The 14,411-nt window shown below is 39.9% G+C and overlaps 1 protein-coding gene across 1 annotated transcript in view; it reads right to left on the bottom strand.

The window, feature by feature from the left end:
- Positions 1-3,674, bottom strand: part of NTRC (NADPH-dependent thioredoxin reductase C) — a 29,289-nt gene extending 25,615 nt beyond the window's left edge. Inside the window, exon 1 of the mRNA XM_077392271.1 lies at positions 3,374-3,674. Within this exon, the coding sequence (XP_077248386.1) occupies positions 3,374-3,569 (196 nt within the window). The 5' untranslated portion in view covers positions 3,570-3,674. The remainder of the gene's footprint in view (positions 1-3,373) is intronic.
- Between the last annotated feature and the right edge of the window lie 10,737 nt (positions 3,675-14,411).

Raw genomic sequence — 14,411 nt, 5'->3', positions numbered from 1 at the left:
CAAGAAACAAAATACATCCATTGCAGGTCAATTTTGTAATTTAAAAAATTAGTGAGTTCCAGCGGAAACAGGGTGGAATAGGGTGGACTGGACTGGAACCGACTGGAATTCGTGATGAAACAGAATAATATAGTGTTTTGTTCCATTTTCCGGACCGGAATGAAATGTTTCGTCTGTTTCGGCTTACAGGGAACGGAATTGACAACTATGGTCTGTACCTATTCAACTCTTCCCAAATGACTCTACGAGTATAATCATACTCACACAAGATAATATTTACTTGCTGAAACAAGAATATTTTCGCAAACATATCATATAACGGTGATATGTTTATTATGAAGAGTAAATTTGACATATTGTTTCCTATACTTCTCTAGTCATGTCAAGGAACATCACACTTGCACTAACTTGTGCTTCCATATTATTCCACAACCAAGTCATAATTTGATAATTTTCTCTAAGTCATTCTTTAAATTTTCACTAGGTCCACTTTCAACCAAACAAATTCAACTTTTCCTTCGCACCGAGATGTAAGTTGGGTTCATTCAACTTACACGTCTTGACCCAATATGAGATAATTGGGTCCATTCAATTTATTAGATGTAAGCTGCATACCTGATATATCCACAGTGTTTGAGAAATTATGTTTAGTTCTACTCATTATTGAGATTCTACAAATAGGGTGGGTAACAGCTGATCCACACAAATAATCATCATAAACAGGGTAACAACTGATCAACACAAATAACGGTCACGAACAGGATAGCAATTGATCTATACCAACCTTAAAGCCCATTGATGTAAAAACAACAAACATGACAAGAGTCCGAGTCCCACTACGAAAAGTTTTTCATCCACATTGAAAGGAAAAGCATCTCCTATCTCATGCCTAGAAGAATTATAGCAGCAATAACAATCGTTTCCCCCGATTTAGAAATCTAAACAACAAACAAGCCATTCTCCAAAGAAGAGAATGACTTGATTCATCCATGCCTTGTCCATCCAATCCGCAAGGGAATTGAAACCAGGCATACTCATCCAGAACTTCCAATTTAGTGTGGAAACGCAAGTCATTCAATGGAAGGAGCTTGAGGATACAAAGACGCCTGAATCCATTTCCAAAATATTGAAAGGGGCAGCAACATGCCAGCAAGGTCCACGAAAACAGCAAGCTCTCCCTTCAATAGTTTACGTTGGATTCAATATGGTCTAACAAATTACGATCCCAAACCCCCAGTCACAAACAATACACAATAGTAATCCCTGTTCCATCAAATTGAAGACAACGAAAGGACCATATAGTTCTATATTTGTGGAACTACCAATTACTCCAAAAGATTAAGCTATAGGAGAAAGGCGTTATTTATTCTTTTATACTTTAACACTCCCTCTCACGTGTGGCCCCTCCTTTTTAGGGTCGGCCTACACGTGTCACATGTGGCCCCTCTTTTGGGTTTGGCCATTGCATGTGGATTTAGCTATCAAGGAGGTTTGAAACCAGGCATTTGCTCTGATACCATAATAAAAGAAAATGCACTAAAGAAAGAAAAATGCACAAAAGATTGTCGTGGAATATGCAGTTCTCGTTGTTTCTCTTCATGAATGAGATGAGCATAAGTTTTAGATAAAGTAGGAAAAGGATTCATGAGCAGAACCTGACTTCTAATGGCTGAGTAAGTATCATTCAGTCCCATCAAGAAATACATGACTTTCAAACGATGTTGTAATTCAAGGATGACTTTAACGGATCCATAAGTGCAAGCAGGGAATGTATTATAAGAATCAAACTCATCAAGAAGAGATTTCAATATGGTGTAGTAAGCAACAATGGAGCTAGACTATTGATGATGATTCGTAAGAGAACGAAGGATTTGGAAAATACGAGGTGTGAAAATTTTTTGCCCTCTAGAGCCATGCTCATGGCTCTAGACCAATGTGAAAAATTTCCTCCCTTAAAAACTTGAGAAACTAGAACATTTCCCGGATGATCAGAATGATGCAAAAAATAAGGGGAAGAAGAATCGATACTAGGGGTACCTTGTGTGGTATCCGATAGAGATGAAGAATCCACTTGGGAATTGTTTTCAATAGAGTCTACTGGTACAAGAGCCATGTGAAACTAACAGAAAATACCTAATTATAAGACTTGGAAGCAGTACCAAGACAATGGTCAAATGGATCGGCTCGTCTCCAATGCGAGCAAGAACGAGAAGAACGTCTATTGGAAGAGAAAAGGACTTTTGTCTAGGAGAAGAGAATCGTAGCTCTTCTCTAAAACCTAAAGCTTTGATACCATGTGAAACTACCAGTTACTCCAAAAGCTTAAGCTATTGGAGAAAGGCGTTATTTATTCTTTTATACTTTAACAATATTTGACAAATTACGATCCCAACCCCATCAAAACCTTCTGCGATAGAAACCCATGTTAAATTACAGACAAAGAAAGGACATACGTAGTTCTTTCTGCATATTAAAAACATTCGAATGAAGTAACACTGTCGGGGTGGGTGAATCCCAATTCATAGGGAAGGTATTACTTATTACTTTAGGCCCTTTTTGGATTGCAAGAAAAACATTTGTGAAGGAAATTTTTCTTTCCACAATTTAGTATTATTATAGTTAATTTTGAGGAATATCACCATAAATTGAAGGTCCCTCTAAAAGAAAATAGAATAAGGTTTTTCTTGAAGTTAGCATGGTGAGACGTATCAGGGACCCATCTAACTAACAAATCCTTTTCGCGCCAGTGAGAAACTCTCGATTCGAGAGTCAGTTTCATCCATCAATCATTTGTACTATTTCGAAATTCCTTCAAGTCTTCATTTCCTTGAGGAATAGTCAGTGAGAAATTCCAGATTCTGGGGTTCGAGTTATCATTTTCATGTGTAAAAAAAAGTAAGAAATTTTAGAAATATACCCGGGGTCGGCTAATGAATCCTTTGTCCCAAACCAGTAGGGGTCGGCTAATGAATCCTTTAGAAAAATTTCATGATGAAGGTGAAAGAATCTACCCGGCTTAAATTAACTAAGTCTAAGCCTGACACTAGTTGGGTTCATCCTAATGGATCATTTTCTTCCATTCTATCCTATCCAAGGTCATGTTCTCTGTTATGTTCCTAGCCATCAAGTCTTTCCTCACTGTTTCTACCCAAGTTGTTTTCGGTCTGCCCCTACATAATTCCATATTATAATTCAAGAAATTGGAATAACAACCAAAGCAATTACATAAATAAAGACACCAAAAAGCAGAAAAACAACAAATGGAACAACAATACCATTCAAAGAAGAAGAAAAAAATAGAATAACAACAACAAAAGCAAAAATCGAGACATAGAAAAAAAAAAAAAAAAGTAGTAGAGATTAGATGGGTAACCTAAAGAGGTGGTGACCTCGTCCGAGTCCACAGTGAGAGAGGAACAAATGGGTCGGTGGGTCCGACCCAAGAGGGAACCAAAGGGGCTATGGGTTCGAGTTGGGGAGCTACGAAAGAGGAAGATATCGGATTTGGAGAAGGTGGAGAGGGGCGGAGGAGTGACGGGGGTGGCTCCCACTCCTATCCTAAGAGCCATGTTTTTTGGTTTCTCAACTCTTTCAGACCATACACAAGAAATCTGCACCAACAAACACACCTCTCTCTTCCCCTTACCCGGAATCGATGATTCCAGGGTGAGGTCGTATAGAGATTAAGTAGGAGTGTACGTATCAAAAATGGTAGGAGAAATGAATACCTGTTAAAAATATGGTGGCTGTTAGGCTCGTTCCTGACAGTCACCTTTTGGGCCCCACATGTACTTGACTAGATACAATGATCTGACCCGCATTACAAATTGGCTGCCATTGTTGTTGACCTCACTGTCGATCAGATGATCCTAGCCCTTCATTAATTAAGTCTAATTTACGTTTTTACTAAGAAAAATTAAACCCTTGATTTTGGTAGTCTTGGACATCTCTTCTCAACTTAACTCAACTAAGCCTTTGTCCCGAACTAGTTGGGGTCGGCTAATGAATCATTTAGAAAAGTTTCATGAAGAATGTGAAAAGATTTACTCGGCTTAGTCTCGTGGATCTCTTGCATGGTAAGCTTCATTTTTGGCTCTTAAGAGATCTAGCCTTGGACAGGATAGAATGAAAGAAAATGATCTACGTAGAAGAATCCAACTAGAACTAGAATTAGAGCCGGGTAAATTCCTTTTACCTTCTTCATAAAAATTTTCTAAAGGATATTCATTCAGCCGACCCCAACTAGTTGGACAAAGGCTTTGTTGAGTTGAGTAAGAAATCTAGCCAAAAATGAAACTAACCATGTAATTGTAATATCAACTAGAACTAGAATTAGAGCCGGGTAAATTCCTTTTACCTTCTTCATGAAATTTTTCTAAAGGATATTCATTTAGCCGACCCCAACTAGTTTGGACAAAGGCTTTATTGAGTTGAGTTGAGTAAGAAATCTAGCCAAAAATGAAACTAACCATGTGATTGTAATATCAAATATTGTGTATTTTTTGTCATTAAATTTGAACTTTAACGCAGGTGTTAGAATTAAATGATTGACATAACATTTGGATCCTTGGTGATCCAAAGTTAGTTGTTGGTGGGATCAATTTTTTTTTTTTACTAGTGGGTGCCACATGGTTCAATGTTCCAAGCGATTTATTTTCGGGGCTACTTCTTCAAACAATAGTGCCCCGAAAATCCTCCCCATAAGATTATTCTAACGCTCCGATTTGTAGATGGATGACACATTATAGAAACCTCTATTGATCGGAGGATTAGGATCATCCCAAGGAGATGGTTTCGGGGGGCAAGAATTATCTAAGTTGGGGCCCAAGAAATGAATGGTTTGACCATCAAAGTTATGTGGATCCCACTGTATTTTGTTCTTAAAGTACAAGTAAAGCCTATTAGATGAATAATTCAAATCAATTGAGTGAGGTCACTAATCTGTAATGTACACACCAAATCAACGATGTGAATTTTCTTGGCCCCGCTCCGTTTGGTTGCTGGCTTTTTTTTTTCCTAGGATTTATGTGGGAGAATATTTAGTGGTCACATCAGCTTTTTCTTGGTGACATCAGCAAAATCCTGTCTTGAAAATGGTGGTCTCTCTTTCTCTCTCTACCCTCTACCCTCTCTCCCCTCATCATAATATCTTTCTCTAATTTATGCTTGTCCCCTCTTTTGTCTCCTACCTTTACCCACATAAATCCCAGGAAAAGAAAAAAAAAACGGCAACCAAACGGAAGTCCGTGAGGCTCCGAAAGATTGGATTAAGGTAGGGTCTACATCAATAGCTAAACTTATTATGGTTGATCTGATCAATGGATCTCAACGCTTCTACATGCAACACGTGGCGCCCAAAAAGTGGTTGTTAGGAAAGAACATAACAACCGGTCTTTTTAGCATTTTTATAAGGGAAATGATATATTCGTCTCCTTTTCTTCACCAGGACAGCCCTTTGAGAGTAAAAACTAAAAAGAGTTTCATAAATACACTAGAGGCTGGCTGCTGTCCCGGGAAGAAAAAGGGAAAGATGTATCATTCCCTTTTCAAAATAGAGAGAATTTAAATGTGCCCCCTTTGTTTGGGGGGAACACCCCTTCTTAAACTAAAAAAAAAAAAAAGCGTTCATGATTAAAAATATTGGAGGCATTTAACATCACCCATAAAAATATATAAAATGTACCTTTATACTTAGGTATGCCAAAAAAATATTGATTGGATAGATAGATAGATCCAAAGCTGAGCGTTTCAAGTTGTTAGTGTGTGGCCTTCGTTCCCCAAAAACCTTATCTTCAATCAATGAACCTTCCCTAAATAAAGGGGTGGAAAAATCAAAATCACAATGAGAAGCTGTAGTTGATCTTTCTCGACTTTCTAGTAGGCCCATTGCGTTGCTATGTTTAGAAGTAGGGGTGTCAATTTTGGCTCTGGCTCGGAAGCTCGCTCGAGCTCGGCTCGAATCCTTAATGAGCCGAGCCGAGCCCGATTTAGGCCAGGCTCGGCTCGGCTCGCTAAGGCTCGTTAATAATTTAATATATTTAAATATATATATTATATATTAATATACACACTAAAAGGGTTGTCCAGGGAGTGAAAGGGGAGGCAAAATATGTCACTTCATTTTAGGAACCCCATTTGTTACTTGGACCACCCCCCATAGTGTAAAAAAAGTAGTGAAATTACACTATATAGGGCTGTCCAGGGAAGATGAGGGGTGTGAACTTAATATAACCCAAGCTCGGTAAGGCTCGCGAGCCTGACCGAGCCCGAGCCTGGTTCGACCCGAGCCGAGCTTTTGAGCTTAACGAGCCGAGCCAAGCCTGGCCAAGCTCGGCTCGGCTCGTTTACACCCCTATTTAGAAGTTAGAACTTAGTAGAGAGAAAAATGCCAAAAGGAGACAAACGTCTAGGATAGTTTCTCATGCAATAGATTTTGGGAAGTGACTTATTCGCATTCTATCGTGGGACAGCCCCCTCTAGTGTATTTATGACTATCTTTTACATTAGAGGAGGTTGTCCCAACTAAAGAAGGGGGTGGGGAGAGGGGGGATTGAATATGGCATTTCTGTAGAATTTTTAAAAATGTGAAAAGATGGGTGGCTTTTAGGCTCTTTCCTAACAGCCATTTCCTCTTAGACCCACTTTGGTTTGTTTTCTCCTAAGAATTATTGTATTTCTGATTTCTCGTATTTTAAGTGAGTGGAAATATCATTTACCCTTTTAGAAATTAAACTTCATCGTGCCCCTCTTAATTACTTAGGCATTGCTTAGTTTATATTTACACCCTTTCTCTTAGACCCTCTTCAGTTAGTATTTTCACTAAAACAATGACTGCATATTTCTCCCCATTTTTAGTTTCTCCTGGAAAGATGAAAAGGGGTGAAAATATCATTCCCTTAATTCCCTTAAAAACTTTGTGGAAATACGGAGTTTTGACTCATAAATCTACCCGGTAGGTGTGCACGTGTAAAATGAGAGATACAAAACTAAAAAAAATATACCTTCTATAAGTTCATGTTGTTAATCCTTATACTATATAAAGCGAGAATCATGGGTTATTTTCTTCCCCCCTTTAGCCTAATTCCCAACTATATCTGTCCTTTAATATAAACCTTTATGAAATTTCACGATTCCTTTAGGGTATTTTTGCCATTTTGACAACTGTTTGATATAGTTGGATATATGTAATAAGCCTGAAGCCATAAATGTAATTATGCTTCTCCATTATTAAGAAATATATTAGTGAGGGGAAGATTATCTCTCTAACTCACTTTCTCTTCTCTAATTCTTTCTCTCAACATGGTATCAAAGCCCTATGATTTTTTATCCCTAGGGAAACCCCTTAGCTTCCATCTTCTCTATTCCTCAACCCTAACCCTAACCCTAACCCCTTTCCTCATCCTCATCTTCATCTCTCCCTAACCCCTTCCTTATTCTCATCTTCATCTCTCCCACGCCCTAAATCTAACCCTAACCTTCCCCATATCCAAAACAGATTTCATCTTTTTGCCCCCCCTCAAACCCACTCGCGCCCCTGAAAACCTAATCAGTCCAGCATGTTGCCCCCCCTCAAGCCCACCCGCACCCCCTGAAACCCAAGCAGTGTTTGGATTTCTTTGTTAAAAGTCCTATAGCTTACCCTATTTCTTTGATGTGTTAGATGTCTCTCTTCTTACTACATCTTCGGCATCTTTCTAGTCTCTGTATGGGTCTCTCTATGCACTTGGTCCTTTCTTGTGCGCTTTTTCTATGAGCTTCCTGGTGGATTAGTTAGTTCTTATTCTTCTTCTCTACGCCTCCTCGTTTGAGCCCTTGGTTGTGGTTTCTTTGTTTCTTGATCTTTGTTGTCTTGATGGAACCTCCTGTCATCGTTGATCCATCTCTTGGCATGACCACTGAGACTCATGCTTCTACCACACCGTCGGTTCCTTCTTCATCGTCTCACCCTACCTTGGCACCTGTGGAGGGTTCATACCCACAGTTGAATATTGCCAAGTTTGATGGAACTAACTACCTCCCCTAGAAAGTTGCAATTGAAACCTATCTCCTTGGGAGAGGTAAGGTCAGTTTTCTTCGTTAGGACCCCCCTCCATGTACGGACCCGTCCTTCACCCGTTGGGAAATAGAAGATGCCTTGATTCGCAGTCTTCTATGGCAGAGCATGACGCCTGTCATTTCATCCACAATGATTCTCCTTCCCACTGCGAAGGAGATTTGGGATCATACCACTGACACTTACTCTGGGGTTGAGAATATCCGACGTATTTGCTCTACTTACTCTGAGTGGATGCGTCTTCGCCGTGGTGATCTATCCCTAGAGACTCATTATGGCCAGTTTCTATCCTTATGTCAGCAGCTTGACATCTACTTACCCCTCACGTCTGATATTAATGTTCTTCGCTACCAGCAAGAGCAGATCCAGGTTGTTCACTATCTTGAGAGCTTAGGCCCTGAGTTTGCTTCCTTCCGTCAGCAGGTCCTTGGCTTGGGCACTATTCCCTCATTACGAAGACTTATTTACGAGCACAATAGTGTCTTGATGATCCATCTCCCAGCCTTCTGTATGAGAATGCAGCTCTAGTTTCTTCTGACAGTTCTGGTGGGTCTCGACCACTTAGAGGAGGTGGCTACTCTACTTGGGCTCATGTCCATGGCCGTGGCGGTGGCCGGGTTGGTGCTGCCCGTGGTCATCCTTATTGTACTTATTGTCATAGGGATTGCCACCAGATTGAAACATGCTACACTCTACATCCAGAGCTTCGCACATGCCGGTCAGCTCATCTCACTGTGACCGGTCCGTCTGACAGTGTGCCCTCTTTACCTGTCTCTATTTCTGCTGATGAACCTTTCACATTCACGATATCAGATTATGAGGAGCTGCAGCGGTTCAGACAGAATGCCTCACATCATATTGCTGGGTTTGCTCAGCCAGGTAGCTCACCCACGACCTTACTTTCTAGCTCCGGGTCTTGGATTATTGCCTCGGGAGCCTCCAATCACATTACTGGTAACTCTTCTCAACTTGCTTCTTTTCATTCCATTTCGACAGGAACTCAGACCATTACTCTTGCTGATGGGTCCACTTCCCCCATCACTGGTATTGGCACAATTTGTCCTTCACATAATATTTCTTTATCATATGTTTTATGTGTTCCAAAATCTCCTTTTAGCTTATTGTCTGTTAGCCAATTAATGAAAAATCTTCAGTGCTCCATCTCATTTTATCCATCGTGTTGTGTTTTTCAGGATCTTTCGACTGGGAAGACGATTGGATCGAGTCGTGAGGTAGATGGTCTCTACCGCCCTGACTGCAGTCGTTCTCCTACAGTCCTGCATACATCCGTCGATGCATTTCAGTGGCACTGCCATCTTGGTCATCCGTCTCTTCAGCGCCTTCAGCAGACATTTTATGTTCCATCTTCTATTTCTCCATTCCAGTGCGAGTCGTGTGAACTTGGGAAGCATCACCAGGTGTGTTTTCCTTCTCGAGTCCTTAGTCGTGTCGATAGTCCTTTTAGTTTAGTTCATTCTGATGTATGGGGGCCCTCTAGGGTCGTGTCCAATAATGATTTTAGGTATTTCGTTGTTTTTATTGATGATTATTCACGTATGACATGGCTCTATTTGTTGAAAGACCGCTCCCAGGTCTTCAGTGCTTTTCAGAAATTTCATGTTGAAATAAATAACCAATTTAATTGCAATATCAAATGTCTCCGTACTGATATTGCTCGCGAATATTTCTCTTCTACACATGGTTTTGAGGATTATCTTACAGGTCATGAAATTATTCATCAATCTTCGTGTGCCTACACATCGCAGCAAAATGGTGTCGCAGAAAGAAAATTGAGATACCTACTTGAAGTTACTCGCACGCTCTTGTTTCAAATGTGAGTCCCTAAATCTTTTTGGGGAGAGGCCGTGTTGACGTCATGTTTTCTTGCAAATCGTCTCCCATCTTCTGTCCTTCGTGGTTCCTCTCCTTTTCATCTTGTATCCTCAACAGGAGTCGTTTCCTCTCCTCCCTCGCATTTTTGGGTGTGCCTGTTTCGTTCACCTTCTTGGACCTAGTAGGGACAAACTTGATCCTCGGTCAGAGCGTTGTGTCTTTCTTGGTTATTCTAGAACTCAGAAATGTTATCGTTGCTAGAGTCATCGTTTACGACGATGGTTTGTCTCCGCTGACTTAACATTCTTTGAATCAGAACCTTTTTTTGGGCCTTCGACTCCTCCTGCGGTAGTAGTTCAGATTCTCCGTTACTTGAAAGGAGCACCAGGGAAAGGACTACTATTCAAGAAAAATGGACATGTCAGAATAGAAGGCTATTGTGATGCAGATTGGGCAGAATCTCCAGCAGATAGGAGATCAACCACTGGCTACTGTACATTTGTTGGGGGCAATCTGGTGTCTTGGAAAAGTTAAAAGCAAGAAGTAGTTTCGAAGTTAAGTGCTGAGGCAGAATATCGAGCTATGTCCTATACTAGTGGGGAGCTCCTTTGGTTACGTTTCCTCATGGCAGAGATTGGTTTTCCTTATTCTTCTTCCGCTCAGCTTTATTGTGATAATAAAGCTGCAATTCATGAGAGAACCAATCTTGTTTTTCATGAGAGAACCAAGCATATAGAGGTGGATTGCCACTTTATTCGTAAAAAAATTCATAAAGGAGAGATACAGGTTTCTTTTACTCGATCTGTGGACCAGTTAGCTGACATATATTACGAAACCCTTGCCTAAGTCAAAGTTGAATGATATTTGTAGCAAGCTAGGAATGTACAATATCTACATTCCAGCTTGAGGGGGAGTGTTGGATATAGTTGGATATATGTAATAAGCCTGAAGGCATAGAAGTAATTATGCTTCTCCATTATTAATAAATATATTAGTGAGGGGGAGATCATCTCTCTAACTCACTTTCTCTTCTCTAATTCTTTCTCTCAACAACAACAAATACCCTGTGCAAGTGTCCAAATCATGGGTTACTTTCTTCCCCCCTTTAGCCTAAATCCCAACTATATCCCATTTGTATTATGCGTGTCCTTTAAGATAAACCTTTATGAAATTTCGTGCTTCTTTAGGGTATTTTTGTCATTTTGGCAACAAATACCCTGTGCAAGCGTCCAAAAACAAAATGCCAGCTGTTGCTATTTCCTTAACCGTACTTTAGCTTTTTTCACATTTAGCATTTTTCGGCAATAAATAAGGAGATGATAAATTCGCACCCCTTCCGTTGTTGCAGACTTTAATGCTTTTCGACATCCAATCAGATTACAAGGGGTGTGCATTATCCTTAAGGGGGTTCGAATTTATCATCACCCTAGATAAATTTCATTATGAAAAAAAAAACAGAAAAAAGCACTCCTCATATCATTCTTGGGTTTTTTTACTTGGTTTGATCTTTCTTTATTTTTCTTTCCTAAATATTGTCTTATTATTTTAATTCATGTGAGGTGGCTGTTCTCACATGCAAAAGCGAGCCGTGTAATGGCTTAGGGATTTTCTACGCAATTTAGCGAGGAAGCTATTTCGCTATGAATTTTGTAGATCACAATAGCCACATAGGTTAAGTTTTTGACAGTTTCTGACTTAGTCAGTTAATTCATCTGAGGTGGCTGTTGTCATATGCAAGAGCTGAGATTTTATATGGTGTAAGCCCTAATAGTCCCGTAATTTTTCAAAAGTACTGTACGGACCACACATAGGATGTTCCAAACTGTCCATTTAATAGAAGTATAGAACACAACGTAAATAGGTTGTTACCCAAAAATCAATTCCATAGGATGATCCTAGCCCTCCGATCTATAAAGGTTTCATAATATGTAGTTCCTCTATAGATCGGAGGGTTGGATTCATCCTATAGAAATGATTTTTTGTGCACAACCTATTTACCTTTCGTCCCATCAGATGGACGATTTGGATCATCCTATAATGTGGTCTATACAATAATTTTTGAAAAATACGAGACTATAAGGGCTTACACCATATAAAACTCACAAAAGTGAGCCGTGAAATGGCTTGCCGCTTGAATGTACGACTGTCAACATAAAAGAGGAAATGAATGGATCTTTTGAGGTGCAAAGAAGGAAATAAAAAAAGTTAAAGCTTTGAGAACAATTGTACACTGGATTGTAAGGTGAAGACTACAACTGTGAGACATGGAATGGCTACAACTGAGGCAAGTTTTGACCATCTCTTGAGGGGTAAAGTTGACGTAAAATGACAAGAATACTCTTAATCTAATAATAAAGGGAAGCGATTTCTGCGCTCCAATGTTTTGATAAACATGCGCTCCACATGCTTGTTGTGTAGTGCTTAAAGGGCTTGAAGAGCTTTTCGAGAACCATAATATTCCTCTAACAGCCGTTTAAATACTACACGACAAAGTTTGGAGCGCATATTTATCAAAACATTGGAGCGCATAAATCATTTCCCAAAATAAAATGTCAAACAAAGAACATGATGAGATAAGGGAAAGTTAGTGGGATATGGATGAGATTTAGGCTTAAGTATGGAAGAAAAAAGTTAAGGATATTTATTGCCCAAAATGAAAAAATAATAACAGGAGCAACATGTAAGCTTGTGTTTACTACAACATGTAAGCTACAACATGTAAGCTTCTGTTTACTACTTATATATTGAACATTGTAACATGAACTGTCGTTTCACACTCAAACATTCTTGAAATCTCAGTATAGTTATAAACTAAAATTTGTACAGCTCTATGCTTCTATTTCCTTTATGAAAATAATAATAGGTCCTTGTATTTTTATAAACCGGTAGTCATACTTTTCAAAAATTGTGCCAGCTTCATGAAGTTGCCTTTCTTCCTTAAATATTATTATTAAATTCATATGCAATCGAAACAGTTCATTAAGACACCACACGTGCAGTGCACGTGCCTTTTTACTAGTAATAAACAAAGACGGAGGGTTGTGGATAGGGCTGCAAATGAACCGAGCCGGCTCGCGGACATGTTTGGGTTCAGCTCGTTAAAAGCTCGGCTCGGGCTTGTTCGTTTACTAAACGAGCCGAACCCGAGCCTAAAAATTAGGCTCGCCAAATAAACGAGTCGAACTTGAGCTTTGTATAGTTCGGCTCGGAAAAAGCTCGCGACCTTTTTAGGCTTGGTTCCAGAGCCGAGCCGAGCTTTAAAGCTTGGATTATGTTTGTTTTTTATATATAAAATAAAAGAATGTGGGTTGTTTATCTGAAATGAAAGTTTGGCCGAGTGGTTAAGGCGCTGGATTTAAAGGGGGCTTGGGTTCAAATCCCACAGATGTATGTTTTCATCATTCTTGAGACGAGCCGAGTCGAGCTTAAGCTCGGTTCGTTCCACTTAACAAGCCGAGCTGAGCCCGAGCCGAGCTTTCTCGAATATTTCACGAGCCGAGCTGAGCCGAGCCTTTTCAAAAACTAAACGAGCCGAGCCGAACACGAGCCTTCATAAAAACTAAACGAACCGAGCCCGAACACCCCAAAGCTTGGCTCGGCTCGTTTGCAGCCCTAGTTGTGGAAGAACCATAAAAGAAAAGCAATGCAATAATTGTTTATTAATACAAGTGCAATGATATATTCACTCCTTATCTTCCCCGGACCACCCCTTGCATTGTGAAAAGAACAGTCAAATAAACTAGAGTGAGATGGGCCAAGGTAGAAAAAGAGGTGAATATTTTGCTTCTGTAATGCAAAATATTTTTTAGTGGGTCCAGGTGTGATGGGCGAACACAATGAGAGTAGGTAACTGAAACTCCGCTGCCCGAAGAAGGTTTCACTTAATTACTGATAGTGGCACTCGAATGAGCTTAAGTATACTTGATTCATTAGTCATAAACGATTGGCCCTACTCATACTTCTAGAATAATAATCCCTTGTACCTTCCAAACCGGAGGGAACCTTGAAGAAGGGAGATCCTGGGCCAGAGGAGGTTTTGGCACATGAGAGAATGTTCTTCGAGCTAAGAAAACTCCAACTTATTCCTAGTTTAGGAAAGAAAACCATGATAGTTAACATAAAAAGTTATTTCCATATTATAAACTATAATTAACGGTGTAGTTATATTGACGACGGAAGTCTGAAGAGATTTCGATGCATTGATGGACTCGTGGGGATCTTTGCACTTCAAAGATCCGGTGAATCCATGTTTGTCTACCCCAATTAGAAAAGGGAATACTTGGGGAGAGGAAGATTAATATTTAGAGTGTTTTTCATATGTTTTATGATGAAACTCAGGGTTTTGGGAGAGAAAAATTGAACTCCGTGTTTTGGGAGAAAACCCAAAATTGTGGGTTAGTCGACCGAACCCTACCGAATGGGTTCTCGAAAATTTCCAGAATTTTGACGTTGGTCGACGAGGTCCTAGTTGATCGAAGCCGGTCGATCAAGCCATGTCTGGTCGATCGAACCCGGTTTTGTTTTG

This window comes from Tasmannia lanceolata, unplaced genomic scaffold, assembly GCF_043159265.1.
Source record: "Tasmannia lanceolata isolate RefF3 unplaced genomic scaffold, GAP_Taslan_0.1 ptg000002l, whole genome shotgun sequence".
Classification (NCBI taxonomy): domain Eukaryota; kingdom Viridiplantae; phylum Streptophyta; class Magnoliopsida; order Canellales; family Winteraceae; genus Tasmannia; species Tasmannia lanceolata.
The sequence above is the reverse complement of the archived record's forward strand: the minus strand, read 5'-3'. Positions and strand labels throughout refer to the sequence as shown.